This window comes from Diplotaxodon limnothrissa, linkage group LG10 (genome assembly GCF_057381915.1).
Source record: "Diplotaxodon limnothrissa isolate DT_005_m linkage group LG10, D_limnothrissa_male_GT1.1, whole genome shotgun sequence".
Lineage (NCBI taxonomy): Eukaryota > Metazoa > Chordata > Actinopteri > Cichliformes > Cichlidae > Diplotaxodon > Diplotaxodon limnothrissa.
The window spans coordinates 18,399,387-18,418,923 of record NC_140605.1 but is presented as its reverse complement, the minus strand read 5'-3'; the positions used below and the strand labels follow the sequence as shown (position 1 = coordinate 18,418,923).

The window sequence follows — 19,537 nt, the reverse complement described above, 5'->3', positions numbered from 1 at the left end:
TCATCACTTGATAATAGCCTTTTCGGGGGGAAAAATCCAATAGTGATATTTCTCTCACTACACTCAATTAAAAAGTACTGCTGACAAGAGAGCACAGAATATGAGGACACAGCTTTTATTTCAGTGACAGAAATCAAATCCTGGGCACTTTAACCAAAATGTTATCACTCTCCTCTGGCGATTGTGTGTGTTTCTGTGGATCAAATGAGCATATTTCTATTTGACATGTCTGAACACTTTTTTTCTTAGTCAGCTTTAATCAGGAAACACAGAACAAAGAGCCACATTGCACACTTTAAATGTTTTAGACATGTCCGTTTCTACAGTTGTGTGTTTTTTGTTGAATTTCTTTGAATGATGCTAGCAAATTACACTTCTGGCATGCATCAAAAGATTGTATTCAGTTTTTCTCATTATAAATAAGTAAAAGGTGGAGTGAACTTACTTTAACTTAGTTTGTATTTTTAGTACGCAGTTAGAGCAAAGGTTTGGGTAGATCAGAGAAAAATGCACATTTTGTGGATTTTGGCCCCAAACAGATGTTAAAAAAGAGTTTTTTGTTAAATGTGCATGAAATCTGCAGACAGATTAGAAACGGCAAAAGTCAGGGGATGACTGTTGCCACAGAATGTCACAAAATCGTATGTAAGCCGGGGTGGTTTTGCAGACAAATGCTTTGGATAGATGGAGTCAAAAGTGAGCTCTTTGGCCACAATCAACAAAAGTAGGTTTGTGAAAAAACAAAGGGGAGAAGAATTTGTCAGAAGGACAAAAATATTATGCTTTGGGGTTGTGAGGCAGCCTGAGGCACAGGAAACAGTGCAGAGATAGAGGGAAGAAGGGATTCCACTAAATCTGAGTAAATTCTGGATGCAAATGTGTAGTCGGTGAAGAAAGTGAAATGAAAACAAGGCTGTCTGAAAGGACAATGATCTAACACAGACCTCAGACTCCACCATCAACTACTGCTAGAAACACAAGCTGAAGCTTTTGGAGCAGTTCTTACAGTCCCATGATTGAACAAATCTGTGGGTAGATCATAAACCTGTTGTTCCTAATAGACAGCCCTAAAAATATCTCAGCACTTGACGTGATCTGCAAGACAGACTCGCAGACAGTTCCTAAAAAGGCGACACATTATATGGTTGCATGTGGTGCAATTATTTTTAATGTTTGTGAAATAAAAAGGAACAGTCCATTAACATTTCAATTTGAAGTGCTATAGCTGTAGGGTTTATATTTGTTCTCTTCTCTAATAAAAAAGAGGTGCCAGATGTACCTCCATCACAGTCTGTCAATAATCAGGACAAACAAGAAAAGAATGGTATACATGCAAAGCAAAGGGAATCATCCAATAGGAAGTATATTCAGAAAAAGGTAAAATATTTTTGGTTTTATTTGATTAAGCGAGAAAAAAAATGTATGCATATAATTGCTTTGGCTATTTTAAACAAAAGCTTTCATGCGTATTGAGACTACACAACCTGTTGATCTTCACTTGTTGTGATCCCGTGAGCCTTCAAGCTTCCTCTCTTCTTGCATGGACCTCCTTCACTTCTCCTGCAAGCAGCCTGTTCTAGAGTCCGACTTCCAAAGGTCTGGATAGACGAGGAACTCAGATGGTCTTCCAATTCTCTGTAAATCTCTCTCTCTCCCCTTTTTGTAGGCACAGTGGGATGGACTGACAGGGCACATTGTTCTTAACAAGACAGATGGCCTGAGGAGAGACTTTGATTTGGACATCATCAGCCTCAAAGAGGACGGCATTGCCAGGGTGAGCACAGAGGCCTGGAACAGCCAATTACAACGCTCTCATGCTGCTTTCGCACTGGCTTATTCGTTCCATTAGGGCATGTGTTTGTGTTTGTGTATATGAGAGACAGAGCGAGAGCGAGAGCTGATTAGTCATTTAGTTTTCTGTACTTACATCCTTTTAAAACACACTTACTAGCTGTTTTAGATTGTCCAGCCATGAATATTAATAATGCTGCACTAACTGATTATTAATTTCCACGCTGTCTGTGCTTCACGTTGCTCTCATCACAATTCCTAAAGGGTGTTGTGGAGGGCGGAAGCCGCCTCACGAAAAGGTGGATCGAGGTTTGTGCCAGTGCCTTGTTTGGTGGAAGCCTTTGTTGTTTGCCCCCTCTTCTTGTTTGCCCTACTCTCACTCTACATGCCGTGCACCTTGCTGCTCCCTGCCTTGTCAACTTTGTCTTTCTTCACTGATTTTGTGTGCAGCAATGCCATGTGTTTGACGTTTCAGTTTTTCCCCTGTTTGGGTGCAGGCATTGCTTTGACACTCGTCAAAACTTTCAGGAAAAAAAGTACAAATTTACTTTGTTTAAATGCATATAGCTGTACCTCCATTAGGATTAGGAAGTAAGTGCTGCAATTTCACATTCTTTGATGGCAGGAAAGACGTAAGCAAATATATAAAAATAGCTCTCTGTCAGCTACTAAGCTATAATTTGCTTCGCTATTAGATTGCCTTCATACGTACTTTAATGGAAATCATGCAGGTTATACTCAATAAGGGCCACATGTTTTTGAAAAATGATATTTACTGAAATTTTTCTTCTGAACACCACTAAAGAGGACTCTAAATCACATATTCAAAGTGCAAACTTTAAGCTTTAATTCAAGAGGTTTAACAAAAATATTGAATTAAAAATTTAGTGATTAGGTTTCAGTTTCTGAACATGGGACACAATGTATAAAAATGGCTGTAATTCCTAAACAGCTAATGCAACACTTTGGTTAAACTTCTTGAATTGAAGCTCAAAGTCTGCACTCCCTGTGGTGCTCTACAGAGGCGAAAACACAAAAATGTGCCATTGTCCAAATACCTTTAGATTTATTTGTACCAAAAAGAATCTGATAAGCATAAGCAACACCTCATCTCAAGTTTAAAAACTTTAAATCTATAAAAGGAGTAGATTTACTTTCCTGGCCTTTGATTGGCACAAAGAGCAGAGTTATAACACCCTCTGGTGCACTGATTATACAACAAATCAACTTCATAACTCCATTCAGATTCCTTTCTAGTTTAAATTAAATTTTAACAGCAATTATGCAAAAGCAATGCTTTGATGATTGAAAGAGTGAATGTTCGATTCATTCATAGCACCTGCGTCTGTCTCAGTTGTCAGACAGGTATGTAGGCAGGCAGGAACTGTCAGTTTGCAAAAGCTCTGATTTATTTGTAATTTTAATTCCATTCAATACCTTCAGTCCTCAAAAGCCTCACCTCAGAGGAAATGCCATTATATAGTAAGCACATCACATAAATTGCCTGGCTTTATGGTAATAAAAAATGAATTATCAGTCCGTTGCAGTTGTGTTAGTTCTTGGGCACTGGAGTGTTAAATACACTCTGAAGAGGATGATGAGACAAAACAAAGTGAAAGTCTCTTGAGGAAAAAAAAGTATTTTTTTTTTAAAGTTGTTGACTTCCTGAAAATATATATTTTTTTCTCCTCAGCTTTCTTGGCCTGGCTTACTAAGTCTGTGGTAACGGTTTTCCACTCTGATTTGGTTCTGGATGAGGATGAGCGTTAGGATTCACAGATAACATTTTCCTCACAGCATATATGAGCCAATTCATGTCAGTTTTTATAGCACACTTAGTTGTTGGGAGCTCCTCTGGTGTACACGATAAAATTGCAAGGCTATACACAGAAAATCCATGACTCGGGGGTTTTAAAGATGCTGGCTGCATGCGGTACGGATGTCCTAGGCTATATTTTAGGATTAATTTCATTGACTTGGCTCGATTGCTCTTTTACCTAAACTTCAAACTGTGCAATCATACTGTTGATATTCGACAGAGGAGAAGCAGCCCTCTACAACAGCATGTAACGCAAGCTAAATGATGCAAGACCAAACAATTTTAGACCAAAATACTCTCCACATCTTTAATATTCTCACTCTGACAAATTATCTTGGAGATTGAGGACAATGCAATTAATTCAATCCATCCCCACTCACAGTGTTCCTCATCTGCAGTGTCCACAGATAAGACAGATTTATGGTCCCTTGCAAAAAGTAACTCGGTGGAGATATGGAGTGCTTTTAGCGAGGTTATAAGTGAACACATTTTCCATCAGTCGGACTTGGTTAACAGAATAAGACAGAGTGTAATGAAGAGTGAAAAGCATTTCATCTTTTGGAATAGGTAATCCCACCCAGCCATTTTCAGAAAAATAAATTGTAAAAATAAGACTGTACCTTCTGCAGAGCTCAGTTTAATGAGAGGTACTGATGCGTTCACTTCTCTTCATCCTCTTAGGCAGTGAATGAATGGAGAGGGCATTGTTTCTGAATAAAAATACTAAAAGGCACATTTTTGTTCACAGAATGACTCGCCAGAGGAGAAAAGCTTATCTGGCACTTACTTTAGTTCTATTAACAATAAGGCCTAATAATTTAATGTTCTTAGCTTCATTCCAGACCTGTCATGACCTTTGCTAAAGCAAAGGGAGTTGAAAGGTTAAAAAAAATCCAGCTGCCAGACATCTGTTCTAATCTGATAACTGTCTGGATTATGCCGCCTGGTCTGATGATTAAGACAATCTCATTCACCATGTTGTCCTCTCTTCCTCCCAACCCTATCTACCCTTCTTTTTCTCTTGACTGCTGGTGTAATTTCCCTTTCTCCACTACTTATTTAAGTTTACTAACTGAATTTTTTTTTAATTAATGTTTGGTTTTGATATTATTTTTTGTAGTTATTAGAAAAAAATGGTCAGAAATGTAATAAATCCAAATTAATGCAAAAATAATTTCCCAAAGCCCAGCGTAATATCCTCAGATGTCTTTTCATGTAATGCTTTTCATCATTTAATTTCATGATCACATAAATAAAAAAGACAAAAAAAAATCCCAACAATTCTTATTGTTTTTGTTTTTTTTTATCTGAGATGAAGCATAATTGTTCATTTTAATTAAAAATGACTTTTTTGTCACGCTGCTAGTCAACTAATTGTTTCAGCTCATTGTTAAAATGACAACATGGAGAAAAATAAATTGTTTAGCAGTTACTGGATGGTATTGTTGTAACACGTTTGCACTGTAGTTCTACTATTCAGTATTATATATTTATATATTTAAACTGGGCTTCCCTTTTGCTGTCAGCAGCAGTTATTTCAGGTTAAAGTAAAGGATGTATTTCAGTAACATATTCAGTACTGTGCAAAGGTCTTGATCCATCCCACATTCCTTTATGTTCTTTGTATTGAAACATGTTCAAACATGGAAATAAAACAGGACCAGCGTTTTTATAGTTCTCCCAAACTTAAAAATCAATTCTTGATACGACCACCTTTATTCTTCAACACGCAGCCTGAACTCTCTTAGGAAAGCGCTTTTGTAATTTTTTGAAGTAGTCTTAAGGAATAGTTCTCCAGGCTCCATTATAGATATTCAGAGTTCCTTGGATGCTGCACTTTATTCTGTTCTCTGTCAACATGATCCCACACTGCTTTAATAATGTTGAGGTCCGGGCTCTGGGGAGGCCAATCCATAACCGATAGTGCTCCATTGTGTGTTTTTCTATCCAGTTTTGATTTTACGGCATGGCTTCATCTCTCAGCATGAATCATTGTCATGCTGGAAAATGAACAATATATGGATCAAATGGGGACCCAGATGGATCTCTCAGGTCCTGTGTCAGGTCTTAGCTGGATTTCTTTTCCTATTATTTAAGGGAAGAAATAATGCTCATCTTCTGTGGAAAGCTCCTCGGTCTGCCACATCTTCTTTTGTCTTCTCCTTTTTCATCTGATAGCTTTTTGAGAATCAAGTTGTTGGAAAAATACTATTTTATATCTTTCAAACTGTGTTATCTTTAGCATTTTTGTAGCTAAACATAAGAAATGGAAACAAATGGTGTGTTTTTGCAACAAGCTGATGGCGTCTAAAGATATAATTTAAATTGGGTTCTTTGCTCACATGTATGCTATGTGTATACACAACCCTGGTTCATCCCTTGAGTTAGGTGTCATTTTTAATGCTTGAATGATTTATAGGTCAGTGTTAAGTGGATAAACCAACAACAAAAATAATTTATCTAAAAACAGTCCGGTACAAGGACTGCACTGAAAATGAGTGAAAAAGCAGCCAATGTCCAAAGAAACTTTAAAAGACCCTCAGAAAGCCTGGAGAACTATTCCTCAAGACCACCTTTTATAAAAAACTGCTCAAAAGTCAAGCATCTAGGTTGCAAAATACAAAGAAATGAGGGGTGGCTCAAGACTTTTGCACATCACTGGATGCTACTCAAATACGAGTGCTAACTGATCCAATAATTGTCATAATGAAATTGTTGTACTCAAAATCTGTTTGGTCCAAACTGCTCCTTCAGTTTCATATTTGCTGTATATAAAATTACATTTTTTAGCTCTTTGCCCAAAATCATCAGAGCAAAGCTCAGCAAAGGGAAAATGCTGTAGAATAGTGAATGAAGCAGAAAGTTGAAAAGGAGGCAGTGTCAGGTCTTTAAACCTTTATACTTCTTTTTCATTTTTCTGTTCGGCGAATCAGAAAATATGATTAATATGCGGTGTGTCAGAGCAAGTTCTATTTTCCCATTAAGATCTGGAGATTAAATCAACTTCGTTATTCTTTATTTTTCTGAAATAAGTGGAGTAATCAGTCAGCTTATTTTCCTGCACAGGTGATCGCTAATCATAAAAACGCAGCGTTGTTTAAAGCTTAAACAGAAGTAAAGGTCTATACGCTGCAAAACAGTCTTACACAGAGACTCCAGAAGGTGTCAAATGTAACATCCTGTGTTTGATCAAAGGAGCAAATGTGGTTCAATAATTCTGAAGCCCTGTTTGCTTTTGCAGATTGCTGTGTGGAACTCGTACAGGGGGATGAACCTGACGGAGGAGTCCAGGCGAGACAAGAATAACAATGTGACAGACTCTCTGGCTAACAGGACTCTCATTGTCACCACAATACTGGTGAGTAGGAAGGTTAAACAGAGGACAGCATAGAAAGAAGAAGGGAAGCACATGTGAGATATGGTTAATGTAGATAGGGGGAACAATAGATGGGAATGCAATGAAAAAGGAGAAGGATACAAAGACGGAAAGAGGTGTTTAGGAGATGTGGCTGCACAGTTTTTGTCTCGTTTTGTCAGCACAGAGCGAAGCCGATTCTTTATTAATCCCGTCCATAAAATAATTTGCACGTGCTCATGCAAAGGATCTACAAGCTAAAATAACAAAACTAGTTCATTTAGGATACTAAGCATAAAAAAGGGTCAGAATAAAGAATATACCATAAAAAGATGAATGTTTTGTTTTACACAGGAAAATCCTTACGTGATGTTGAGAAAGTCAGACAAGGAGCTGGTTGGGAATGATCGCTACGAAGGCTACTGTCTGGACCTTTTGAAAGAGCTCTCAAACATCTTGGGTTTTACGTATGAAGTCAGACTGGTGGCTGATGGGAAATATGGAGCCCAGAATGATAAAGGAGAGTGGAACGGGATGGTCCGGGAGCTGATCGACCATGTGAGTTACTAGATAAAGTGTAAACCCCTCAAATTAAATTGGGAAATAAAGTAGAGTAACGTTTTCCACGGTTGAATTCACAGATTTCATTCAAGCCTGTTTGCAGGCCTTGTTTAAAGACCAGTACAAGCTTCTTTCTTTGATAAAAATCAATGCTCCCTCTGACTATATTAACAAGGCTTCTAACAAAAACAAAGCTATCTGACCAGAGTTATGAGCTATAAATAAATATTACATTGCTTTCTAACAGTTTTCTCAAGTAAAGAAAATCTTTTAACGAGGTGTATTCATCATGTGAATACTGATGCACCGATGAGAGCCCTTGAACAGTGCTCACTTCACCTGCAGTGGGTTACTTTTGTTTGGTGTTTTTTAGGTTGCAGACCTTGCCGTGGCTCCCTTAACCATCACCTATGTCAGAGAGAAAGTTATCGACTTCTCCAAGCCCTTCATGACCTTAGGCATCAGTATCTTGTACCGGAAACCTAACGGCACCAATCCAGGCGTGTTCTCATTTCTTAATCCCCTGTCTCCGGACATCTGGATGTACGTGCTGCTGGCCTGCACAGGGGTCAGCTGCGTCCTCTTTGTGATTGCCAGGTGAGAGGATGCACTGATGCTTGAGGGGACGAGCTGAGGTGTGATGAACTGTCCAAAGCCCCAGCTCAGCTCTGCCACACTCTTCTTTGGTTACTAAGGAATGCCACCACAGAGCTTTTTAGAACAATAAAAAGTGGGCGAGCCTGACAAGAATCACAAATCAGCTGTGATGTTTTGGCTCGACTATATTTTAGCAAATTTCTGCTACTCAGAAATAACGGAGAGTGTGCTTTTAGCCATCAGCTGCCAGAGTGGATTTGATTGTGGCTGTTAAGTAGCTGGGAGTAATTGCAAACTCTCCACCTTTTTCTACGGTAGTACGAAAAAGAAATCTGCCAGCTGGTTGCACCTTGCAACCTGTAAGTGACAATGAAAATGTGAGACTCAAAATACGTGTTTTGCATTCTGTGAAAGTGCAGATTGCACTGAAGCACTAATGGAAGCCTGTTTTAATGTGAACTGCATGACTGAATTATGATTACCTGCAGCACACTGGTTCCGTACTTCTTTTAATCTCGCTTCCTTTCTGTCGTTGTCTTGCAGGTTTACTCCTTACGAGTGGTACAACCCACACCCGTGCAACCCGTCCTCGACTCTAATTCAGAACAATTTCACTTTACTCAACAGTTTCTGGTTTGGAGTTGGAGCGCTGATGCGGCAAAGTAAACTATTTTTATATAGTCGGTTGATGAAATTGTATGTTGACTGTCAAATTAACAAAATGCTTTGGTATGTACGGTGTCTTTGACAATCATGAAGAACGTGTTTCTGTTCAGACACCTGGCAAAACGTGCATTTACCAACATGTGTGTGCTTTAAAATTTTTATGCTATTAGTGTGTCCCTGCAGTCAGATCAAATCGGAGGCCACCTGGATATTATTCATTTGGGGCTCTATAATCATTGACTCACTTTGGAAACAACCTTCACTGCAGTTTTTGGTAGTTCTGCAGTGGCTTTGTTTCCCCCCCAAAAAATAATAACCTAAAAATATTTGTGCATTCTTAAATTCTTTTTTAAAATATGGTTTTCAGCTCAGACAGATTCGATCTCACTCTTTGTACACTATGTACCCAGCAGCACACAGCAGACAGACAGTTAGCACAACGATGGTGAACATAACAAGAAACATCAGTTAAATGTTTGATTTAAATTTATCAGGTTAGGACACAAGCACACACAAACCAAAAATGCTATTGTTTAAAAAGTTAAAACTTTACTAATAGAAGCAGCAAAAACTGGGGTCTTACTGCAGAGCTACAGTAAATGAAAACCCTGCACAGCGGCTCGGCTGTGAGCTGTTTAATGCCAAACATCAATATTTTCCTCCTATTTTCTTTGAATGCCCTTTCCATGTATCCTGGCTCCAGTTCACATGAATTGCATCCAAACCCTATTATAAGAATTATGTTGCACATCATAAGGACTTTATCTCTCTAAAGGCAGGAGATTTGGGCAGGCAAAGTCTGACGTGCCTGATTGAGTGGTCAGCAAACCTACTGACAATATCAGCCGAGTGCAAGCCAAGTGTAACTATCAGTAAGCTATGTGTGTAATTTGTTAGCTCTTTAGAAAGGCAGAAAATGAAGAGATGAGCAAGTGGGGCTCATTTTGGATTCGTGCAAATTTCAATGTTGGTTTATTTTCTTATCTGTAAATCAGATTGCCGATAAAGCTTTAATTACATGTCTCCTGCTGCACTGATTCCCTTTCAGCATTTATCAAAAAACAAGCTCAGGCAGGTTTTATACTCTCCGCACTGTATTCTGCATATGAGCTTTTTGATGCTGTGGGTTCTTCTCTAGAAGCACATTTAGGGATTCTTTTCACTCAGAGTGAATAAAAAAACGAGCACAGATGAATCCAAACCTCAAACCCTAAAAGTGGCAAATGTATTCTCCAGTTATCTGAATATGTTTTCCCCAATTTCCTTCAAATAAAAATATAAAGCACTTTGCTTATTTTGGTGCTTAGGTGTTGCACTTCATTACTTTTTACATGTGCTGCTACATTTTCTTTACTTTCAGCTTTCCTTTGTCAGATCTTCTAAAGTGTACCATTGTATTTACTGTGAATCTCACAATTAGGATTAAGAAAAAATATTGCGATTAAGAACAATGTAAATCGGTTTCTCCCATCTTTTAAACATGCAAACAACACCTATTATTATTCTAGTTTCACTATTCTGATATTAACAAAATGATTCCTGCATTATCAACATGTTTCTCACTCTCCCTTTCTTAAACCTTTACCACATGTGCTCGTTCTTAACCCCTTGGTTCTGTTTTCCGTGCTTCCAGGCTCAGAGTTGATGCCTAAAGCTCTATCCACACGTATAGTTGGTGGCATCTGGTGGTTTTTTACCTTGATCATCATCTCATCCTATACGGCCAACTTGGCAGCCTTCCTCACAGTGGAACGAATGGACGCACCCATCGACTCAGCAGATGACCTGGCAAAGCAGACCAGGATTGAATATGGTGCAGTTAGGGATGGATCCACTATGACTTTTTTCAAGGTAAACCTGCTGTAGTGTCTAGTATGAGGCTTTTAGAAATATGTGACGCAATACGTATTACATTATATAATCTGTCTTTCAAGGGCTTTTCTCTCTCTTTATGTTTATATTAAGCTATATGTTTTCCATGGTGACGAACTGAATATGTGGTAATGCTGCTGGAGAGGAAAGTGATTTTTCACACTGAATGCAAACCATAGATATTTGATTTTTGCATCCTTTAAGAAAATGTTTTGTTATCTTTCAGTAAAACTAAGTGCTTGCAAAAGGCTGTTTGTCCATCCATTAATCTTTTTCCATTTCTCTCCAATTCGGGGTTACATGCGGGCAGCAGGCTATACCAACTGTGCAAAAAGCAGGATACACCCAGGACAGGTCACTGTTGGTTAATCACAGGGAGACAAAGAACCATTCATATCTATTGCCAGTTATCCTAATGAGCATGTCTGTAGATTGTGGGAGGAGGCCAGAATCCCCAGAGAAGATCGTCAGCTGGTTGGTGGATTCAAACCCAGGATGTTATTGCTATGGGGTGACAGTTCACCCCATAGCAATAACATCCATAGCAATATTTCATATTTCTTAAAACTATGAGGTTTTAATATATTTAAATACATAACTCAGGAGTCACAGTACCAACCAAAATTAACATCAGCCATTGGGCATAGCCTTAGTGCCTCAACACTAAATTTGTAATTTACCTTTGTCAAAATGAGTTTATTACAGTTTCTCAACATAATTCACGGGAACAGATACTTCTTAAAATCATATAATTTCCTTTCTGTATCATCCTGCATTTTTGCCAAAATTCTGTTATAATGAAATTAAATAAAAATAAATAAATAAATTCTTTCATGGCTGGTGATGTGAATCCATCAAGAAGGATTGTATGATGGGAAATGGAGACGATGCATATCGAGAATTTGGGAGTGTCTGTGTTGAAGTATACGGTAATTTGTGAGTTCCTATTATATAATGCATTAGTGTACTAGTGTCCTTGGGTGGGCTGTCACTTCCTTGCCTCACAGCTACCCTGGCTCTGTGCCTCCTGTGGCTCAGCAGGGGTGATCCATGCACGGCTTTATCCTCCCAGATTGCAGCCAGTGATTATGGCTGCCTCGATAGGAAGAAGCAGGCTGTGTTGATGGCTTGAACAAATTGAATCAGCTGGAGGAGATTTAGAACACAGCTGTCCCATTTTCTCTGACTGAGCAAAGCGAAACACACACTCACACACATCGACTGAGACTCCCGCTGAAACACAGTCCCACACAGCTTGCTTGTTAAACTTGTATGCATTTATGGAAGCGTTGAAATCCAGTTAAGCACATATAACTGCGCTTGTGTAGACACGAACGCACAAAGTCTATTTTAAACACTGTACACTTTTTATTAACTTTTGGCTGCTTTGCTCCTTAGAAATCAAAGATCTCCACTTATGAAAAGATGTGGGCCTTTATGAGCAGCAGGAAGAACACCGCTTTGGTTAAGAACAACAGAGAAGGTATCACCCGCGTCTTGACAACAGACTACGCCATGCTGATGGAGTCCACCAGCATCGAGTACATCAGCCAGAGGAACTGCAACCTCACACAGATTGGGGGTCTCATAGACTCCAAGGGCTATGGAGTAGGAACACCTATTGGTAGGATGAACAAGAAAGATGTTTATGCCTCAACATCATCTTTGTCACCTATCTCCGAATGAAAAGCCCCTGAAAAAGTAAAGAAAAAAGTCATGTAGAGTCACATATTTTGAATTGAGAACTCCTTGTGTTTGACATATTTCACTGCAGCAAGACTCATTTCTTATTAAATAAATATATCAATTAAAGCAAGCCATAGACAATTACTGCATATCTTCAAGCACAACAAATTAAATTCTGATTAAAAGATCCTGGTGGTCTTATTTTACTTGAAAATATTTTTTATAGAAACGTCTGTAAATTAATGTTTTGCATGAGAGATAGAAATTTTTATTTCATTAGGAATTTGCATATTTTTCTCAGGAGTTCAAGTGCAGAGCAGCTACCCTTTATCCTCAAAATGCAAATACCCTTCCATCAGAAAGCTCTGCCAGCTGTAAGGCTTTAGGCCAGTTTGTTAGAATTTGAACTGGAAGCAGGTCAACCTCTGCACTTGATGTCAGGACTGTTGGATGTTTACTCAAGCAATACTTAATATATATCTCTCTTTCTTCTCTTCTCTTATCAAGATGCAAAGGTATTGCAACTGATGTAGGTTTGAAACCCTCCGTCAGAGATTCAGGCTTATTTGATAACAGCAAGCCAACCTGACAAGCCTGTTAATTTTCACTCTGCTGCTCCTGTAGAAAACATTCTGCATTGTTGAAAATATTAAAGGCCACCACAGAATGGAGGAGCATCTGTAGCATAGTATGACAGAGAGGGCCAATAAACAGAAAGCCTCCCTGGGTAGTTAAGTTGGCATTAACTGTTCTTGTACAGGATTTTTCTAATCCAGTCCAGTTTGATGTTGACCTATTATTTCTCTGAATTCAGTTTTACTTCCCTGCTGGCCAAAAAAGCACAAAAATGAGATGTGCATAGAGTGGTAAAAGCAAGAGAAATGACAAAGCATTATCTAGGAAGGCCAGACCAGGACCAGTCTCTCTAAATACTTTTTTTGCTGTTGTAGTGGAGAGTAGTGGTTTAGTGTGTTTGGTAGGATGTTTTTTTCAGAGCACGGGAACTCGGTACATGGTCAGGTTTAGGTTAAAGACATCCTTAAGAGATAAACACAGATGAGCGGCTCACTGCTTTAGGCTAAATCCCTCGGAGCAGAGGTAGCTGTGCCCACGCTGTGCTAAAAAGTTAGTCCATTCAGCGCTTTTCTCAACTGATCAATAGGCTCTGATAGAGTGAAAGTTGTGTATGAGTGTGGAAGTATAGCAGGAAAAGAGGGGGGATGCAGAAAATAACAGGAAATAGTGATTATAGGGTGTAAGAGTTCTTAATACTGTTTAAGAATTCTTAAACCATATATATATATATATATATATATATATATATATATATATATATATATATATATATATATATATAGATAGATAGATAGATAGATAGATAGATAGATAGATATCTATCTCACGTTTATTGGCCATGTATATGCACAGACACATACAAGGAATTTGGTTCCGGTAGATGGTGACTCTCAAGCACAGCAATGTATATCTCAACAATCTAAGCAACACAATTCACCCACACACACACGCGCGTGTGTGGATATATCAAAGACTGTCGACTAGTTTTACTCAATAAAAATGTACAAAACTCTGTATACTGCAATGTAAGCTCCAACAAGGCAAAACAACAACAGAAAGGACAAACAAGGAAAAAAGTCTTCTTCCAGAGCTGGTCAACCTGAAAAGCCCAGTGTAGTACAGACAAAATAGTTATTCTGGGAAATCTTGTGTGCAGCCTGTAGCCATGTTCCTTCTTTCTTCGCAAACTAAACACAACTCTTTTGCAGCACTTCTCACAGGCCAAAAGGTGTGACACACTGTTCTCGCACGCAAAAAATACCTTCCAAATTTAGCGGCTGGAGAAAGAAAGATATTGGCAGTGTTTAGTTTTTAGAATTTTTAGTTTCTTGTCATCTCAAACGCGTAGGAAAATAAAATAAAAATGTGCAGAGTCTCATGCAAGTGGTGACTGCCATCATGTTCACATGCATGTGGGTGGAGTTGCAGCTAATTGTTATTATTATTCCTGTTCTGCTAATCAAATTATGGTGAATCAGGTGGAAAATAATCTTCATCACTTAGTATTACAGACTTAGATCACTCAGATAAATTCTGCTTTAACATGAGAATGTGCCCTCCCCATCACATAGGAATGATTTTTTTAAAAGGGCAGACGAAGCACATGCAGGACATGTTTTGACTTGCATGTGACATATTTTTTTTGCATGTTATGTCTGCAAGGTTATGACTGAGTCTTATGTCACATAAAAGTAAGGCTCCAGTTCTGGGGACTGTTGCTGTTTCTGAAAAAAAAAATACTACTTCAGAAAAACACAATAAATATTTATATCCAATTTAATAGCATGGATATTTAATGCTAGATAATGGTATTCGTCAACAAATAATAATGAGCAAATAGTGGCATATAAATGTAGTGATGTAAACTGTAAAGATTGACTTTAAAAACTTTTTTCTACCCTCCCTCTCACCAGGTTCTCCTTACAGGGATAAAGTGACCATTGCCATCCTTCAGCTCCAGGAGGAAGGGAAGCTGCACATGATGAAAGAGAAGTGGTGGAGAGGAAACGGCTGTCCAGAAGAGGACAACAAGGAAGCCAATGCCTTGGGCGTGGAAAACATTGGCGGTATCTTCATTGTCCTGGCTGCCGGTCTGGTTCTCTCTGTGTTCGTGGCCATTGGAGAGTTCATCTACAAGGCCCGCAGGAACGCCGACATAGAGGAGGTAAGTGAGGTGATGCTATAAACTGCTGTGTGATGATGCGAAATGACCAGATTAAAGGTTACATTTTGCTCTGAGTAGAGGGTTGGGTTTTTTTTTCTTTTCTTTTTTTAGAAAAGACCTAGTTTTTCTGTAGATCGTTTAAAAGCAGAAGTGATTAATGTCTGGAAGTATGCACTGACAACGAGCAAAATTTTGTTCATTCCTCATTCTGCGTGTTGGAAGGTATGTTTTTTTGTTGAAATCAATGGCTCATCTGAGTGATATTACTCAAATTAAAATTTGCAATTGCTGCCGGTGTCTTGGCTAGACAGTCATTAGAATGATTTGTGACTTATTGCTTTGACACAGTGAATGCTAGGTTTTGATACAACTAGAAATTGTAGTCAAATAAAACACAAAGGTCTGTGTGGGGTGTTTTTTTTATATACTACAAATATCAGTACTGGATTATCCTTCAGTTCACATGATTTTAATCTTCTTTTTGGAGGTAACAAATATATTTCTCAAGAAAAGCATACCATTTCACACGTAACAAAGGCAGTATTATATCATGAAAGATCAACAATGCCATGCGCATGATTCGTGTTTTCAGTCTGCCTTATTTTTCTTTCTTTCATGTTGTTTCCATATTGTTATTTATTATCAGAATATTTTTTTTCAAGTTTTTCTGTGTTATCTTTTCTCATCCATCCCTTTTTTTCTTTGCATCAGGCATTTTGTTTCTTTTATGGGGTGCAGTCTCGTCAGTTTCAGCGCCGTGGCTCCACCTCCTCCTCTGGCACTTCCTTATCTACAGATCTAGAGAGTGGCAGGCTACTGGGCGATGACACTGAGTAGCCATGACAACACAAATACAACACATGCTCACTCTTATTGATAGGTTTGTAACCGGGTGTCCTTCTCCCTGCCACTGTTCCCAAAATATGCCAGCATAGCTAAACCTTCAACCTTCAGCGTCACCTAATCCTTAATCATTTCTATAGTTGACCCTTTTTTCCTTCAGCGTGTACCTGCAAAGTGCTTGTTTATTTCCAAAGTGCTCCCACCACCCTCCCTCATGAGGGTGGTGGGAGCAGTACTTGCATTACAGTACTTGCAAGTGGTTTCTGTGGCATCGTGCTGGCGTGTCTCCGTGATGACTTGCCCTCCCCTCTCATTTGTATGCTGTTTCTTATCTGTAAGGAGCAAATTAATGATTAGAGCCTTAAAATACAGCCTCCGTTCCAGAAAGCACTCAAAATAGTTGCACATTTTTGGTAATGTGGAGTCTAAAAATCCTAAAAATTCAATATAGCTTTAAATTATAGCAACTAGTTTTACAATGTGCATTAAGTGTGGCACTATAGGGGAGACCGGGGATAGTTGTAATGTGGGTCAGTTGTAAGACTTCCAATTTCTCCAATCAGGGCCAAGTTTCAAATGATGTGATTCATCCTGTACATGCCCGATTCAGTTCTTCTATCACATGTGAAAAATTAGCACATTTTGGCAAACACAGACAATCTAAGAAGATAAATAGTAATTTTTTTAAACTTTATTTCAACGTTTAATAGCATTATCTGCTTTGCAGTTAAACTCATCAAACCTAAATCATGTTATTTGTATGTCTATGGGGATATATTCTGTGTAGGTCTTTAGTGCTAATGTTTTAGCCGTTGGCTGTAATGTTAGCTAGTTCATGGCTATAGGAGTCTGGGTCATTTGTAAAAGAAAAAATCTGGGTTAGTTGTAACAATAATGCAAATGTTACAACTTACCACACTACTACTTTAACTTATATTAAACAAGTTGGGGCAACGACATCAGCAGAGAGGTTCACTGGTCACCTTTGTATATGCGGTTAATGCCATTGGCAACACAATTCCTCCAATGTTTGTGCTCCCACACATACGTTATGCAGACCACTTTGTCAGAGATGGGCAGTAGGAAGTATTGGTAGTGGAAATAAATCAGGATGGGTGCGAGAAACAGATTTCCTCATCTTTCTGAAGCACTATGCAAACCACACCAAGGCCATGAAAAAAAGTATTTCTTCCCATGGACATTGCGATGGAATTGCGATACTGGCGCACAACTACATTTTTTCAGCTTCATTGTTATGTTCAAAAGTTGGTGCAAGAGTTGTAGGTTAGGCCCACTGAGCCAATGAGGCCAAACTCAAGGAAGACCAACCAAAATTAATGAAATATTCAGTTTTGAAAATTCCATAATTTGTTTTAGGGGTTGGAAAAGCTAGATTTCTGCATTCTGTCACACACACATAGCTACATAAATGGCTCTAAGTGCATTCAGGTGTTGAATAACAAAGATTACATGTTAAGATTTTGTCAGTATCCTTATTTCATTGCGTTACATTTTACCCCAGGATATGTTACAACTAACCCAGACTATGGGGTTAATTGCAACACTTCACTCTTTGTGTTTGAGGCCATACCATGTAATGAGTAATTGTGCTGCAGAGAAAATAGCTGCACTATTTAATAGCAGAGACATGTAAATACTTTGCATTACATTTTGAATCCACCACCTTAAAAGAGCTCCAATTTACAGACAGAAATGTCAAAAATGTTACAACTATCCCCGGTCTTCCCTACTGATGTTTTCTTCACTCTGGTTAAGTACCCTTTCTTTTGGCAGTGTAGTCTCAGTAGACTTTTGTGTATACTCTCAATGCCTTTTGGGAAATCAAAAGATAGGAAAACTCATTTGAATATTTCCTCCTCATTAAGCTCATTAGTAGACTGGTTTGGTTGGCTGAGGTTAGGATAGCAGTGACTGAACAATGTGTTGAGTTAAGATGTCCCTTGACACAAATCCGGGGCCAGAAGTAAAGTCGTCCTTTCATTAATAACTTATATTACTGCAGAGAATTCTCAGCGAGGAAATGATGGATGGTATTGCAGAGGAAAATAATTTTCACTTTATCCCTGGACTGACCTTGTGTTCCTTTTCTTCTCTGAAAGGCAGTATGAGAGTGAATGCAATATTCAGTCAGATAAAGCAAATATTAACTACTACTGTGAATTAATAACTTTACTACTGTTACAGGGCATACAGTCGGTGCATGCAACGAGTGCATATCCTATAACCTACTTAGTAAATTGATAAGATACTTAAATTATACAAGAATGAACATTGTATTTAATGTATGCATATCCAGTGATAAATTGGTATTTTCACAAGTAAAGTAAATATAACTTTTTTGTTGTTGTTGTTGTAATCAGGTATGATTTTGTTTTTACAACTAGTCACCAAAAAACTTGAATTGTCAGTTGTTCAGGTCAAAAAAGAAGTTTTTTCTGGTATTCATAGGAAACCCATACTAGATCAAGAAGCCCGAAGCCCAAGGATGGAACAGGAAGGTTTTCTTCTATGTTGTAAAGCTCAGCAGATAAAAACTGGATGACTTTCTGCTGTGAATTATGATTTCATGAGCACGTCATCCAGAGTAGGGCAAAATAAAAGGCAAATAACTGCGATTGAAGATTAATGTGTTCAATGCAATGTACTGTTCTACAGATTCAGATAAGCCTGAGGCTTTTCATTTCAGATGGCCTACTTTTTTATAATTTCAAATGATTACCATACTATAAATCCATAGCTCCCTGCAATAGAATGCACAGCAGACACTGTGCTTTATCTCTGTCAGTAATTGGTTTTCATGATGAGACAACAGAGTTTATAAATGTTTCACAACTCTTTCAGAGAAAATTTACAATATATGTGAGTTTTCCCATTCCTGGTCACCTGACTCAAACCAGTTCTCTAATTCATCTTCACCCAAACTCCTAGTAGCATGTATCTACTGGAAATCAGTTTATTTTGGTGTCTTAACTCCGGCCTTTAATTCTTTATCTCTCTGGCAGTGTGTGTCTTTTAGCGCCGTGATGGAAGACTTGGGGATCTCCCTGCAGTGTTACAAAGGCATCCGGAGGAGGTCACGACCTCACGGCGGTGCGAGGTCCGCTTGCATCTTCTGTCAACCCAAACGTACTTCAAAGAGGGAGGGAGCGAGACGAGATTCCAACACTTAAGCTTTGAATCAGAAAAGAAATGGAAATGCAGAGACTGGTATCTGATCATTTTCCAGTTCTCTTATTTTTTTGTGTGGGCCACCAGCAGCTATGACGTTATTTCCTGAGCACCTGTAGACTGCTTGTGTATGGATAACGCATTAAATACTGTACCGTAAATGTAGTTGACAACACTTTAGCCTTGTATCAACATTAATAATGTTAAAACAGGTGATGACCGCAAGAATGAAATCCCTGTCATAGTGCAAACCATCGATGTTCCCTCATGGCTGTAGTTTGGGTTAAGGCGTCCGCAGAGTTGAATCTGCAGACTTTATAGAACCTCCCATCGTTTAATGACAAAAATTAACTGATTTTAACAATAAAAAGACTTTTGCATTTTTTTAAATGGTTTTAAATGATTTCTTGCTCTCGTT

At 38.5% G+C, this 19,537-nt stretch overlaps 1 protein-coding gene across 2 annotated transcripts in view; it reads left to right on the top strand.

Moving 5' to 3' along the window:
* grik1a (glutamate receptor, ionotropic, kainate 1a) overlaps positions 1-19,121 on the top strand; it is a 35,432-nt gene extending 16,311 nt beyond the window's left edge. Inside the window, exons 8-17 of one of the 2 annotated variants that reach the window (XM_085364523.1) lie at positions 1,667-1,774; positions 2,056-2,100; positions 6,852-6,968; positions 7,320-7,523; positions 7,900-8,123; positions 8,667-8,785; positions 10,423-10,640; positions 12,060-12,285; positions 14,837-15,087; positions 18,954-19,121. In XM_085364523.1, coding sequence (XP_085220649.1) covers positions 1,667-1,774; positions 2,056-2,100; positions 6,852-6,968; positions 7,320-7,523; positions 7,900-8,123; positions 8,667-8,785; positions 10,423-10,640; positions 12,060-12,285; positions 14,837-15,087; positions 18,954-19,121 — 1,680 coding nt within the window. Of the gene's footprint in view, positions 1-1,666; positions 1,775-2,055; positions 2,101-6,851; positions 6,969-7,319; positions 7,524-7,899; positions 8,124-8,666; positions 8,786-10,422; positions 10,641-12,059; positions 12,286-14,836; positions 15,088-15,798; positions 15,925-18,953 lie in introns of those variants that run through there. The other variant, XM_085364524.1, reaches the window with a different exon arrangement.
* Positions 19,122-19,537: the final 416 nt, after the last annotated feature.